General features: G+C 41.4%; 1 protein-coding gene across 8 annotated transcripts in view; it reads right to left on the bottom strand.

The window, feature by feature from the left end:
* The window catches only part of ARHGAP8 (Rho GTPase activating protein 8), a 101405-nt gene that overhangs the window by 10594 nt on the left and 75377 nt on the right, over nt 1-15434 (bottom strand). For 5 of the 8 annotated variants that reach the window (XM_064516862.1, XM_064516867.1, XM_064516869.1 and 2 more), the window contains 2 exons: nt 15155-15258; nt 6018-8292 (listed from right to left, as the gene is read on the bottom strand). In XM_064516862.1, coding sequence (XP_064372932.1) covers nt 8095-8292; nt 15155-15258 — 302 coding nt within the window. In that variant the 3' untranslated portion in view covers nt 6018-8094. Of the gene's footprint in view, nt 1-6017; nt 8293-12845; nt 13558-15154; nt 15259-15434 lie in introns of those variants that run through there. The other 3 variants (XM_064516875.1, XM_064516889.1, XM_064516894.1) reach the window with 2 other exon arrangements.

The following is a 15434-nucleotide window of genomic DNA, read 5'->3' as shown; positions in this document are numbered from 1 at the left end:
GGATACTAAAATACATAGTATGAAGGTCTCAACATACTGGACGCAGTGTCAATCCACTCATATTTGGCAGAAGGGCTGTAGTAAATTCAAGCAGTGCAGCTTTGGCTGTCTTCTGTGGCAGATGTACGCTCACACTGATTTGTGTACTCAATTAGTCTAATGGTTGTATTTAAACATGTGAAGAATGAAGGATTTAATGCATTATTGTCAAAATGCTTTCTGTACAGGGCACACATAGTCTAAAACCTTTCCAACCCCAAATGCTGTGATCATGAAACACAAACAGTGTGCAAGAGGTATCGGCTTCAGGTGATTTACCAGGCTAACCAGGAGCATCAGCCCAGGGGGAAACCACACCACAGTGATGCATGCTGGTGATACAGCTTTTCATTAGCTTCCTTGCCTCTTAGCCTCAATGTGATGACTGCTGTGATGACTTTTTAGTAGACATTTCTAGTGTACAATCTTGTTACATTCAGTTTGACACATAAGAGCCTTCAAAACAATTACTAGGGCAAAATGCATTTTTCCAGTAGTCATAATAAAACCAAATTAAAGCTTTGTTAAAAGCCTGCTGTAATCTGCCTTGGTGATCAGGTACTGGCTCATTCTGTTTTTGGTGTACCCATTGAGCAAAATGTTGGTTGCTTGAAAGGGAAAAATGGGTGCCATTCCCTGTGGCTAGATACCTGGAGCAGTGCAGAAGTACCAGGCCAAGTTTCGGGAGATGGAGTGCTTCTTGCAGTAGTTTAGTTTATCGTCCTGGTTGTGACGTTAGCTGAGTAACTTCACTTTCTCCAGCTGCCCATGCCACTCCTACTCTTTGCTGGTGTCCTCCGTAACAATCCCTGTGAAGGAGAGGGATGTCTTCTTCTTCTATGCACCATCGACTTCTTCAGAGCCTCAGTGCAACTGAGTTTCCCACAGGAAAACTGCTCGCTTTCTGAGGCAGCCTTGGACAACTCATCCTCCAAGATGGTGCTTTCACAGTGATGCCCCAGTGACCACTGTGGACACAGACCACAGGGTGACTTTAGAAAATACAGTTGTCACCCAGGGAGTGGAGTCCTGTTAGCTTGCAAGTGGTAATTACAGCAAGGAGTTGCAATGCTGTGTTGTGCACTGAGTGGGGTGTTCATTGCTTCCCTGGCAGGAGTACGCCTGGTGTCAGGGCCTGTGAGGGAGCTCTACAAAGCCTCTCATTATTTTCACCCTTTCATTTATATTATTTTGTAAAAGCTCTTCTGGTGCAGAAGACAGTGATACTGCCTTACTGATTTTTCATGTTATTTTGGCATGGATTTCCTTTGTCCTTGTGCTCTGGCCCTTTACCCATCAGGGCTGTTAGCGTGCAGTCTAGATGTTGAAGGCCTAGGTCTTCTAATCCTTCTGCAAAGGTGGAAGTGGTTACTGAGATTTCAGCATCTCACTTATGTATTTGTTTCCAGTGGCATTAAGTACTCCACACAGAAAGCCCTACACACAAGCATTTGGGGCTACTGGCTGCTCATGTTTGGTAGCCCAGATAGCATGAACGAGCTGCTGGGCTGAGAGGGAAATGGAGGAGGGAAATAAATCTTCCCTTTGGATTCCTCATGTGGAACAAAGCAGACCCTGACACCAGCCTGCACCGGGGTCCCTCACTCAGCTCTGTGCAGGTGTTTGGAGTGGAAAGCTATGCTGCCTATAGGGGATGCTGTTTCCACTCTGGACACGGTTGTTAAGTACAGTATTAGCCTTACTGGACATCAGCTGTGGCTGCATTTCAAGTATGCACCAGTATGGTATGCTTTCCAAAGAAGACAGAGGCTGATAAGGAAGCCTGGGAGTGGTGGGCAAAATGGAAAGGAAAAGCTATTTGTAACTTTTTTTCCCTTCATCACAACAAGTGTTGGGTTATTAAATCAAAAACATAACTATCTTTCTACTTTGTAGATGACAGAAACATGTTTTGGGCAATTTCACACACTCAACCATTGTGATTTTGACATCTCTTCATGGAACCAAACCTTTGCGCTTCCAATTCAATTTATCCAGCTGCAGAACGGCCACAAGAGCGTCTGACTCAGCCAAAACAGAGCTGGGAAGTCAAAGGGGGCATGAGCAAAGGAGGGAGAAGAGTCTTGGGATGAGCAGCTGCACAGTCACCACCATAAGCAACAGCACAATGTGTATGCATGTGTGTGGGGGTGTGTGTACGGGTGATGTGAACATCCATCTCCCAACTTAGGCTGACTGCTGACAGACTGAAGATGAAGAGAGACGTACATGGGAATAGGCAGAGGACGCAGCTTGGAAGGTGTGGGAAATACGAAGAAAAAAGGACAAAGCAACCCTCACAGGTGAAACAGAGGGAGAACGTATTCCTTCGGAAGCTTTTGAAACGGAAAAACTAATTACCTGCCCTTCCTATTTCTAGAGCTTTGGGTCAAGAAATTGTTGGGTAAAGTGTCAAAAATTCACCCATCAGAAGACTCTTACGTGACTGCTGCAGAAATTAAGTTCATGCGCTAAAGATGGTGCAGTTTGGTGCACTTTACAGTTGCCTTTTATTCTCCCATTAATTAAGGGGATAATCTTTATGGCAGAGGAGTAAAAGGCTGTAAACTGCTTTTGCATGTGATTAGATGTTGAAGTGCAGAAGTCGTTCGACAGTATGTTTCAGTATCGGGGAACTTGATCTGTGTAATAGAGAGAAGAGCAAAAAGATGGAAGAGAACACCTCATTTCGTATTAGGAAGGTGTGCGTCAGTCTGGGAATTCCCTTGTGCTAACGGTAGCTTAAATGAGTTTTTGAGTATTGAAGCAAAAGAAAAGGAGCTAGTTAGTACCCTAGGCTGTTTCTAAGAAGCATGCATCCATTTTGCAGTTTTGCCACCCCAGCATTTGGGTCAGGCATCAGATTCAGCCACTCTAAAGCACAGGCACAAATCTTAACCCTGTGACTGACATGCTGGTGCTCAGGGGACTGCGAACAGACTGCCAGTCATTAAAGCAGTTGCTGTAAGATTATTACACTATGGAGAAATCAGGGCCACAAAAACCCTCCACTTTAATGATCACTCAGCCATGTGTGCCTCCTCTCGCCCCCCCCCCCCCCAAGTCCCCCAGCTCCTGCAGAATTCCCTCCTTGCCCTGAATAATCATTCCAGCACTGCGTACGGAAAGGTAATTCCATCTCAAAAGAGACTGCAAAGGACAATCTGCAATGCTCCTTTCCCCTCAGAGGGGAACCCAGCCCTGTTTTGGAGCAGCACAGCCGGCAGGCTGAGCTGGACCTTGGGACGCTGCAAGGCCTGGGACCCACCACTTAAAGGCAGCTGGACAGGCCTCCTGAAGACCTGAATGACTGCTGCAAGAACCTCACTAAAGCCAAGTCTTTTAAGAAAATGCTTTTATTTTTGTTGAGTTGGCACATTCAAACGGCAATATTTTTCCAATCAGTTAATTATTTTTGTGGCACAACTTCTGCCAGCTAGTCTAGAGATGAAAAGCTGGGATAGGAGGGCTATGGTCCTTCTACGCACAATTACCCTGGCGCTCACAACATTTAAGATAACAGACCCCAGTTAGGAAGAGTATGAAGAACTTATCTACCATTTGTATTGTGTTTATAGATCTCTCTCTCTAAAAGGCAAATTAAAGTCCTTTTTTGCTTATAGTGATAATTCTGGGTAATGCTCCTTAGCTGCTGACAGGTCTGCAACCTGCTCTGGAAAAGCAATTTTTTTCTGGTATTTGTATTCAGAAGTTTTGTTCTTAGTCTTCAGGCCAGTTCACTGTCCAACCCATGAACCTAACCTCAGAGAAATTCCATTGCTGAATGGAGTACTTACTCAGGCTTCCCATTTGAAAGAAAGATGAAAGCATTTGTAGTACACAACACCTTTTTAATCCTTCACTGCTCTTAGATGATATTGGATGCTATTGGAATCTCTTGTGCAATACACTGAAATGGCTTTCCAGTATGTGCATGGATAAAGATAAAAATCAAACACTTCAGAGGGTGAAAATGAGTATTGCTCCATTGGGAAAGGCAGAATGCCAACTTACACCAGTCAGTCACGGGTATCATTTAACACATACAATTCAGACATTTCTCACAGTCATACCTTTGGCTTCAATGGAGATGTAACTACTTAAAGCAGGCTGTGTTTGCCTCTAACTTCTTTTTGTAGGTAAAAATATCTTAGAAATGAATAGAATAAGGGTAGGAGTGTGACTGGCCAGTCGAGTTTCAGTTGAACATGAGTTTCTAACTTAAGAAATTACAGGTGCTGGCAGTAATTCTCTCTCACTTACTTTCTTCCCCTCCCTTAAATCCCCATTGACAGTTGAAAGGTGGTAGTGTTGGCAAACCTACATTTTCCAGGGTTGTGAGGACGAACTATTCAGGAAATGAAGCTGGGTGACTATACCTTGAATCTCGTTAAAAGTTCAACTTGCTCCTTTACCTAAGTACACATTTAATATGTGAATAAAATATCTGGGGCTTTTCTATTATTAGCATCATCATGACTGGGTGAATATATTAAAGTTTGTAAGGCTGCGAGAGATTCTGTGATGGATGCTGTTAGGGGAGTGCAACATACACATACAGAACATCTGCACACATGTAAGTGATATTCATTTATGGAAGTTTTTTGTAAGGACTGTAAAGACTCCCTTGGTTAATGACACGGTTCAATCTTTTTACATTTCCTCACAGATTCAGGGTAGAAAAGTATTTCCTTCCCCCTTCAGTGCTTGTTGCTAGAGGCATCTGATAATCAGACTAATCTTGGGACCAGTTTTAAAACGCCTAACAGCTCAGTAAACTAAAATACTTAGGCAATTTATTCTCTGCCTATTGTCAGCTATGTAACACTTGATTTCTCATTTCATGACTGCATTTTATTGTTTTAAACTGAAATCCAGCATGTGTGTTTCCAACAGATTATCTCCATAATCACTTTCTTTTTGCTATGGAAATGATCTGAAAATTGTTCTTTGATATGAGAGAAGAGTTCACAAGGCCACACTGTACAAAAGCTCGAATCGTGCAATTATCATTTGTAAAGAGAAACTGTTATCAAAGTAACTGCAGGGGACACCTCCAGGACTCCTCTCAGAGTCAGGAAATTTGAAACATATATTTCTCTAACATGAATTTCACTCCGAACCCTTCTGAATAATTTATGAGATCTGACTTAATGTCGTAGTTAAATCTGGCATTCAGGCCAGAGATCAGGGGCTCTGTGGCAGATGTCGGATTTTGCCTGTTCCTTTGGGGCAGGGGGACAGAGACAGGCTCTTGCGAGGAGGGGTTTGCTACCTCATTTGGGGAAGTCCCTTCCCGTCTTGCAGGAAAAGGCTGGGCTGGTGCCAGGTACGATACTTCCTTCTTCTCATGGCTGCATCCGGGGGAGGCAGGAAGGAAACATGGAGAGGGAGCGCCTGTCCCCCGCCAGCGCGAGGGCTTATGGCAATCAGAACCAGAGGCTTTATTTTGCTTAAGCAGCATCAAATTACCCAAACTGATGGACAGCAGATGGTATCTGTTCTTTAAAGAAAGAAGCAACCTTGAAATGTGAAAACGCCATTTTGTTCTTCATTCAGTAAATGATAGGAGCTATAAATTCCTGGAAAATGGTAGTTTACAAAGAACTAAAAGGAAGACCTGTAGTTTGGCATGTGACCAGTATGGGAGTGAGCCTGATTTTAAATATCTCATGTGTCTTCTGGCAGGCAAACTAGCCGAAGCGAAGCTCGTTGCTTGTATTTTTTACTTGTTGCTGATCCATGCAATAGGCAATTGGTGCCTAAGACCAACACTTGCTAAAAGATAGAATAAAAGAAAAGAAAAGGTCGAATACACCATGGCCACTACTGCAGGAATTACTGCAGGGATAAGAGGCAGCTGTGCCTGGTGGCTCGCTTCACTAGCACACTGCCACTAAGCTGGGAAATTCCTGCTCTCTCTTGCCAAAGCTGCTCAGTACTCACATTCCCATTACACAACTTCGCCTGAAGACTGCTAAATTTAAAATGTCCTTTAATTTTGCTGGATTTTTGCAGGGAAACATGGGAAAATGAAATACAACTATTTTGTAGTACTCCTCAACATTTAATCCCAAAGCACTTTTCAAATGCCACATGCTACTTCCTTTTACAGACAGTGAAACTAAGGCATACATATTTTGACCGAGGTCAGAGAGTTAGTCATAGTAGCAAAATACTGAGGTTTCGCTGATTCCTAGCCTCAGCCGTTGGCTCAAGGCCAAATTCCTCCTCCGTAAGTACATGGTGCTGATTCACAGAACCGCGCTGCTAAATCACTGAGCAGCACTGCACATAATTGGGTTTGTTTTTCATAATACAACAGACTACAATGATGTCACTGATAATTCAGGTCTAAAATTGAGACTAGTTGCAGTACAAAACTTATAGACAGCTTTATCTTTTGCAATCTCCTTTTGCTGAAACGCGACAGTCATGAATATGTGTTATTCTCTTTGTATTATGCAATATTTTACATTTAAATAGAAATAACGTTTGCTTATTACTTACAGACATTGGAGAGTGAAAAGTTGTCCTTGGGACACTTGAGGAACTGGGCAAAAGACATGACTACAATTTGAGAAGCTTGTCCTAAAATATCTTGCTCCAAAGCCTCTGTATTTTTCAAATTTTAATCATTGCCTAATGCTACAGATGACACCTACTGGGCAAATGAAGGCCTGACACCTCCAGCATTTCATGGCTTTCCGAATACTAGGTTATTTCCCTAAATTGCTGACAAAAACAAACCATCTTTTATCCACTGCAGTATGGTTTTGTTACACCCTTTATATAGATGGGTAATTCATAACAGCTGAGATGCAGGCGAGAAATACAAACTCTCAACCGCCTAGAAGCTACAGGATAAAAAGTGGCTTTGTGTTTGCAGAGGAGGGGATGGCTAAACTGGCCTCCAGTTTTATTAAAGTCTGAATGGTCCCTCTCTTTCAGTAGCTTTCTACAGGAGCAGGAAGACCAGACCGTTAGGGAAAATACTGCTCACCTTTGTCGCCACTGGTTCATTTTCTTTTGCTTTGCAAGCAACCATAATGATAACCCCGTTACACCATGCCATTATCAGCGTTAAACACTGAACGAGCAGCGCGTTAAAGAGTTCATCAAATACAAGCAATATTAATGGCACAGTTAAAAAGAAAACACTGAAATTTCCCTTGTTATTTAGGTATATTGTCCAAGTTGTTGCTGTTGCTGCTTTTTAGAGAAACTGATCTGAAGAGCAAATTTCTGTCAACTCAAATTCCAAAAGCATGCAGCCCAAACATAAGGAATGTCTTCTCAGACAAAGTTGTTCTATATTCTGAATTATGCAGTCACTGATATAAACAAAATGTACAAGTATTTAAAGAAAAAACATAAGATTTGAACTCCCCATTAGAACTTACAAAAAATCTTCCATAAACTTTGCATGTGCAGCTACAGTGATTAACTGGGCATATTAGATATTTGCAAGCATAATTAGCTAGCTGTCTGCACAGCTTAAATTATCCAGGAAATACTTCATTCTCCACAGCAGTTGCAAACCTGATGTGTCACAACTGCACACAACTTCTTGTGAAAAGCAAGGCACTTAAATGTATCGAGAAATAGTTATAAAAATTTTAGTATCTTAAAAACTGATTGTCTTTATTCACTTATTAGATAAACTTGTAACAAACCTGTTACCAAATAAGTAATAAAAAAAAAAGGTTGTACAATCAGGAGTGGTCTAGAACTTAGCTCTGTGTGGCCTCAGAAAATAATGTCACATAGTGAGGTCTTCAGATCCCTAAAGAAATGACAGAGAGGCATCCAGTGGTGTGAATTTTTTTTAGCTATTGGTCTTGGAACATTTATATACATATTCTCCCACGTGAAGAGAGTATATGGGGAAGTGTGCTTCTCCCAACACCTTTGGTATTTGGAAAGTTATAGAAACTTCACTGCTTATCGAAAGTGTTCTTTGCAAGAGAGAGCCCTGACTATAAAGCTCACATAAATTCAGACATGGAGACTCTTCCTCCAGGCAGCCACACCCTGTTTCCTTTCCTAGGAGCGCTAAGGTAAGACCTCACCAGGCACTGTTCGGGAGTTGAATATATTCAGGTAGAAATCTATCAGTAGTTCAGTGAAGAGATTTAGAGGTACCAAAGCACTCCAAGAGGCTGTTCCTTGAGATGGCCAGATCAAATTCAAGCCAAAGACACAGGCTAGGTTGGATCCTGTCATTCTGTTATATATGTTTTCCTGTGAAACCTGGAAAAATATAAACATAAATAAGTATATGTAGACATGTGCCACTGAAAGTGAGAGAGAAGATACCATACACTATCTAGGATGAACCAACTGACTGGAGTAGACCCTGACCACAGGTACATCACTAGATTCTTAAAAGTTTCAGTTGGACTTATGGGGCCACTGGGATCTGTCCCCAACAGGTACAACCTCAGATGTCATTAAGTCAAGCAAAAAGACTGAATTGTTTCCTTATGCTACTCAAATAAAATGTGTTCGGTCTTTCTGTGTGGATTCTATCTCTGATGGGAGATGGTGGAGAGGATATCGGAAATGAACAGCTGTTCCATCTCTTTGTATTACGTCATTTACGGAATAAACCTCCAGGATTTCTGAAGTTGTTTGCAAGGGTTTAGAAGGACTTCTTTTTCTCCCACTAATGCACAACTTTGCGTCTAAGTCCTCTTGCTCCAACTCAATTCCTCCAAAACAGTGGAGCTGGAAATAGGATGTAGGTAAGATGCACAGCACTGAAATCTGTCCTGTACTTCAGTGATGTGTCCTACTAGTATCTGCGGATGTGAGCACACGTCTGGGTAGCAGGAAGGAATTTTTTTTCTGCGTGCGCTTGGCAGGTAATTTGTGAGTGTTCTGCCTTCCTGAACTGCATGGCAGGTATCTAACACTCAGTATGACCTTGGTGTCCTATCTGACAAATTTCCTGTTATTCTAAAGAGCCAGCAAGCTGAAGGCGCTCTTCATTCCTCCTGGCCTAGGTAATTCATCCAGTTCTTTCCAGGCCAATGGCTGGAGTTGCTTCTTGATTGGTAATCTGTCATGAGAAGATCATCCAGCCACAGACTGGGATGTACTAGTTACTCCAAAATTGTCATCTCAGAATGGAACGGGGGATTATTGGGCAAAATCTCCCACATATTCTTCCTGCTATGATTTCAAGTGGAATAGGAAAGCAAAAGTTCTACTTCTCAGTGTCTCTCCATTTCTGCCTTGCAGTAGAGCCTCCTGAAAAGGCAACTCTGTGGTATCACTAAAGTGTGAGGGCCCTAAAGGAAGTCCTAAGAAACATTATGATCACTTGCACTCTTCTTAGTATGTGCATAAACTCCAGTTCCCTCTACCCAATAAAGCAGTATTCATTCCCCTCTATCTCCCTGAGTACAGTCTCCTTCTCCTCAGCATTCAACCTAGTGAGAAGCCTGCTTGCTCAGCCGTGATAGGATCTCATGTTCCTTAGTCACAGGAAGAAAGTCTTTCCCTTGAGAGACATGAAGAAGCCCACAAGCTTAGCATTTTCTTCCCAACCATATTAATTTTCCCAATCAGAGGTACTATTTCTCCATCCAATGCTACTATGCCTGCTACAAGTATTAAAAGGTTCATTTGTTTTTAAGGTCATGGAGCAGGGCCGGATAAAGGAAGAGGTTGTTAATAAGGGGATACCGGTGCCACAACTGCCTTTCCAAAGGAATGGGTTCACAACGTGAAAATAAAAAGATGACAGATTAAACAGCTATGTCTGTTTCATGACCTTAAGCAAAAACTACACCATTCTCTCTCGAGTAGTAATCACGTATAGCCTGCTGACCCTCACAAGCAGCTCTCAATGCACTATTTAACTATAAAGAAAAACCAACAAGCCCATCTTGTTCATTTAATCTGCTTCAGATGAGATCAGCTTAAACAAGAGATCATTATACTACAGCGATGCAGCAAATCCTAAACTACTACCAAAATAACTGATGAGGGAAAACAATCGGGATAACGATGTCTATGCTAATAATGAGGAGACACTGACCTAGGTACAACCCTGATGGTAGAAAGACAATGAAGCTGGCCTTTGGATACTGCTAAATATAACAAGGTCAGGGACTGTGATCTGGCCCTCAGGTCAAATGGCCCAGACTGGCTGCATTCATACTACATAGCGTTTTGCTGTGCAACCCCTACGGATCTAGGACAAATTATTTTTTGGTGTTTCCTTCAGCCGAAAGTGTCTAAAATAACATGAGAGCTCTGCTGCAGCCCATCAGTGTTTTTTATAGCACAAGACCGAAGATACGCATTGTATACCCTAAGGCAAGTACTTCAAGCGTACACAGGGCAGGTACCTTGTGATGGCACGAAAGCCTGTGGTACAACACTGGAGGACAGCAGAAGGTGGAAGGAGCAAAATCTGTTGTAATTTTATCCACATCGTTTTCTCGGGCAGCACTCCCTGACATATTCTATTTTGTTAGCCACGTACAGGTGTGGTCTTCAAGTGCTAGTTGAAACACATCCAGCCTGAATTAGCTGCTCTCTTGAAAGGCCTACATTTCTGCACAAAGCAACAACACTCTGACTTGCTGGGAGAGCTAGCATTTTTCTTCTTTTTTGGCCAAATATCTCAAAGAATGTCTCCAATACCAAGATGAAACCGCTCCTTACCTCTTCTCAAGAACAACTGAATAATGGATTGGATGCTCCAAAAAGGAAAAAAAAAGAATTCCACCTGCTACCACTCTGTGAATGCTTCAAGGAGAAAGTCAATGGTGAAAGGATCAACAAAAATACCCATGTCACAGCCTTTCCCCTGAGGGAGAAAATCCTTAAGATAAAAGGAAGCAGTGATTAAATTTAAGGCAGAGCTACACTAAACCTTATCTGTGAGTCATCAGTTAGGCTGTCACTTAGGCATTCAAGGGAGACACTACATGTTGCTTCACTCCAAAATGCAAAGCAATCTCTTCCTCAGCAGATCCATGAAAAAATGTGCGACCAAATCCTACTCTCCTGCCACAATAATCTTTGCCTGCCCGTCAAGATACGCAAGTAAGGAAGCCATGTCATACCTGTGGTGTGTAATGGCTTTATCCCTCCCAGACAGGATCAGGCTTCAAACTGTCTCAGACCTCTCACTACTCCAAGGTCACATTTCTTTCAAAAACGTCACAAATACATCCACTTCATCTACGGTACTCTCAGCAGCAGCTGATGTTTTCTTCCAGTGCTAGACCATGGAAGGGCAGCATGCAGTCAGCCAACCTCTTTACGAGCTGCCCCTCTAAACAATCACACCCCAAAGCTATGATCTATCTAAGAAATACAAATGACATCTTTAGCATTTGGAATAAACCCCCTAGACTCCTTGTTTGATTCCATCACAAAGTTAGTAACCATCACTTCTGTGTCAAGTGAGAATACATTTGCTCTGCCAATTTGACAAGCTAATAAAAGACAGTTCTCCAAGGAGCTAGATCATATCTTTGAACGAATCATCTCTGAACATCACAGAAACGTATTACAAGAAAGAACTACACAGCTCCAGTTTCTTGCTTTTTCTCCCCTTTCATTGTAACATGTATAGCAAAATCATTAAATGACAGCTTATACTAAAAGAAAGTCTAAAAGTTGTCTTCTTAGTCTTCAGATAAAACTTGTATGTTGCTAAACTCATCAAGTAAACACTGAAGTTTTTGTGTCACACAACAAAAACGAAATACACATCTCCACCATTTCACAATAAATACCGAGCTTCCCCAGCAAAACTATGACAATTTTTGAATTTCACATATGTGCATCCCAGTGCCCTCATGCATACTACAGGAGTGAAACCAGAGAGCCACTATACACCACAATGAACTCATACAGAGAAATGATAGAGGGTAGAAATGGCTAATTACCATCACATTTTAAATATAAAAGTATATCACCATCTCTCTGACTTCTTAGTTTCAATGCTCAAGGGACTCCCACAAAACATTGTCAAAAGAAAATTAACTTTACTAGTTGTTAACCCCACCCCCCCCCCAACTGACTGGCAATACTAGTTTCCATCCCCGACTCTGCTAACCTTGCACAGGTGCCAATGGCTTGCGGCTGCTCAATGAGGCTTAGCATCTAACCTTTCCTAATGCCCACCCTCTCCCCACCCCCCCAGGTTTAGTGGTGCTAATTATGCTTTTTAATTGGACAAGTGATTGAGACAAAAAATTAATTCAGAGCAACTTTTTCCAGCTTGTACTTGAGTTTAACTTTGTTGCTTCAGTTATAGATTTGAAGAAGAGCTCATTTGTCCAAAGCCTTGTCCATTTTTTTCTAGTTGGCACAAGGCTGAGGTTTCAATTTGGCAGAGTTTTTGCAATGGTTCTTTTCAGTCATCAGCCACCCCTCCCCTGTATTGGGCATGAATGAAGGGACAGAAATGAGCTGCAGAGAGGGAAAGTACATAAAGAGGGGGCTGTATAAGCTGGTACCAACACTGAAGACACTGTAACAAAAACACAACCTAAAAGATACTATTGTCTCTACAAACTAACTGTAAAGTATCAAGGAAAACTGCAATTACAGTTTTCCATGAACTGGAAAATATAATATATATAATTTGGTTTGTGACTTCAGAACTGTAAAACTGTAGCCCCCAGCATGTTCTGCCAAGTAATCTGCAGGAAAACTTCTCTGAGCCCTGTAAACCTGTATGCACATTCACAAAGCCACTCCACTGCACATGCAAAGCGGGGCATGTGAGACACAAACACTTGCTTGTGTACACTCATCTCTTGTGACAGCAACTGAGCAAGCATGGAAAACTTCTACAGACACAATTAAAGGACCGAGTGGGGAAAACAAGCTTTTGCTTTTTCTCCTTACTTCTAGTTGTCTGATTATGCCTATGGACCTGGGGATGTCCACTTCAAATGCAAGGGGACTGCGTACCCCAGCAGGTTACTCTCCAGCAGCCAAATGCACTGCAGAGTAGAGATGGGCAGTTTGCACCTTTCACAGCATGCTAGGCTCATTACTGGCACCATCATTCACTGCCAATCTGAGGTTAAAGGATTTGGACCTATTCTCAAAATTCAAGTCTTTTTCCTTTGTAGGAGTCAGACGGTCCTGGTGCAGCATTCTTGGATTAGAAGGAGCTGATTCATTAAGTAAGGGGGTTGAGACTGCAGAGAAAAAAGGGATTTTTTTTTCTCTTTCCACAAGCCTGGATCAAACTTGCAGTGTTCAAAAACTGTATCCAGTGATTACAATTCATCCTACTTCATGAAATTACCACAAGTACCTCTTGCATTACTCAAGGCTGAGCTCATGGAAGAATTAAATTGCCTCTTAAAGGTACGAAGGTTGATGCTTGTAGGTAAAAACTAGGATTATTGGAAGAGCGGTGTGTTAAAGTCTGAATTGTGGCAGCTTGCACAGCACACCCATCTGCAGTGAATAGAAATCTCTAGCTCCTAGATTGTTTCATGTTCCCTTGACCTTTCCAAATGCAAATATTCCCTGAAACATAAAGGATGAAAAGTTATGGATCAGCAAAAATCGCAGATCTGAGCATTAGTATCAACTCGATGCTATGCTTTACATAATAAGGCAGACTCAAAAATAATGCTATGTTTTGTTGCCCAATTACAGAAAACACTATGTAGTACTTTTGCACACCTCATTAACACCTCAAGTGCTCAGCTCTTAAGAAATGCATTGCAATGGTGCATCTATTATTAGAACAAAGTCACTTACACGATTCATAACACTGAGGAAAGATACCAGTTGCTAAAATAATAGCAAGTGACATGAGGATTTTCCTAATAGCATTAGAGTTCAGCTAAGTAACAATAAATGAACATGTGGGTATTACAGGCATCTTGCTAGTGCTGTCTGAGTCAGGGTCATATCAACGTGTCTCCTTTAATCTTGCTTTTCTGTAGGGTTTTGATATAAAAACGGATGAAACGTACTTGTTTCTGAAATATGCTACTGGCTAGACTATGGCAAATTTGTCTTAGCCCAAGAAGAGTTACCAGGGGCTAATTCCTTCACTGGTGAAAATCAGCATCGTTCCAAATAAGTCATTGCTTTGGTGGGCTCTTAGGACTTCTGAAGGCTAGATCACTTTATTTAGGTGTCAACTAAATACATACCATAAGGCTCAATTTTAGGCACCTGGGTTTGAAAAATGCAGCTTGGAAAAGGTAATGCATTGGCTAAGGCAGAAGGGAGGGAAATTTACACTCCTATCCCTGTCTTTTGCTACACAAAAACTGGTAGCAAAAGCATATCACTAGGCTAAGAGCAGAGCTATGTTTAATGAAGTTCCAACCCCCCCCCCCCCGAACTTATGGGGTTTCCCAAAATGGGCTAAAAAATAATCAGAAAGTTGAAAATCAAGGCAGAAGACATATAATTTGATTTATCCTGGAGCATACCAAAAATACTTGCAAAACTTTGACATGGTCAAAGTTTTTCAGTTAACACTGTAGTAAGTTACAAAATGAAAGGCTACTTTGAAAGAGAAAATGTTATTTTAAAGATTTAATACAAAATATTTTATGATTTTAGAATATTCTAAAGCTCCTTAATACTTCTATCATTCTCTGAAATGACACAAATCTGTTTGGTGTTTTAGCAGCCCAAGATTTACACTTTGGAGAAAAAAAGGTGAATTCATCCAGTTTTTTTCTAGTACCGAGGGTTCACTAACCCGTTTTCAAGTCTTTAGAAAGCTTTTTCACTCCAAAATATGAAAAAACATAAACTAAATCAGTAAAGCATACATGTGTGAGTGGGGAGTGGAAGGGGACAAGACTTTTAAGCATTTCAGTGCAGATGCAGTTTCATTTGTATTCACACAGTAGTTTATTGCATCTAAGGAATTCTGCAGTGAACGTTTGGTCAAAACCATTGTTTAACACTGACTTTTATTAGACCTGGACAGTCCTGCAGCCTGAGTCTTCTGCATTAGCAATGACTGCATAACCACCTTACCATACTTTTTAAGTTCTTCAATTTCATTTTCTGGGGTGATTTAAAATGTTGAATTAACAAGAATAGAGTTAGAAAAAAAAACTGGCTCAACTTTGGAAATTTTGCCTATACTCACCATATGGAGAAAGCACATCAGATATTTCAGAACAACGTAATTGTGCTCAGGAAGTCCTTGAATGATTTGTTTACATCTGGTTACTCGTAAACTGCTCTCCACACCTGTAATGTCAAGATCAGTATAATTTAACTCCAGACATCAAAATATCACCAAATACTATTACACCTTATTTATATCTGCTAGAATTATTTTGGATATGCATTTGTAAAACAGATCACAGAATCTGGCTCTAAAAAGCACCACCATAACCCCAATAACAATTAGGGTCATTTCTTTG

This window comes from Dromaius novaehollandiae, chromosome 1, assembly GCF_036370855.1.
Source record: "Dromaius novaehollandiae isolate bDroNov1 chromosome 1, bDroNov1.hap1, whole genome shotgun sequence".
NCBI classification, from domain to species: Eukaryota; Metazoa; Chordata; class Aves; order Casuariiformes; family Dromaiidae; genus Dromaius; species Dromaius novaehollandiae.
The sequence above is the reverse complement of the archived record's forward strand: the minus strand, read 5'-3'. Positions and strand labels throughout refer to the sequence as shown.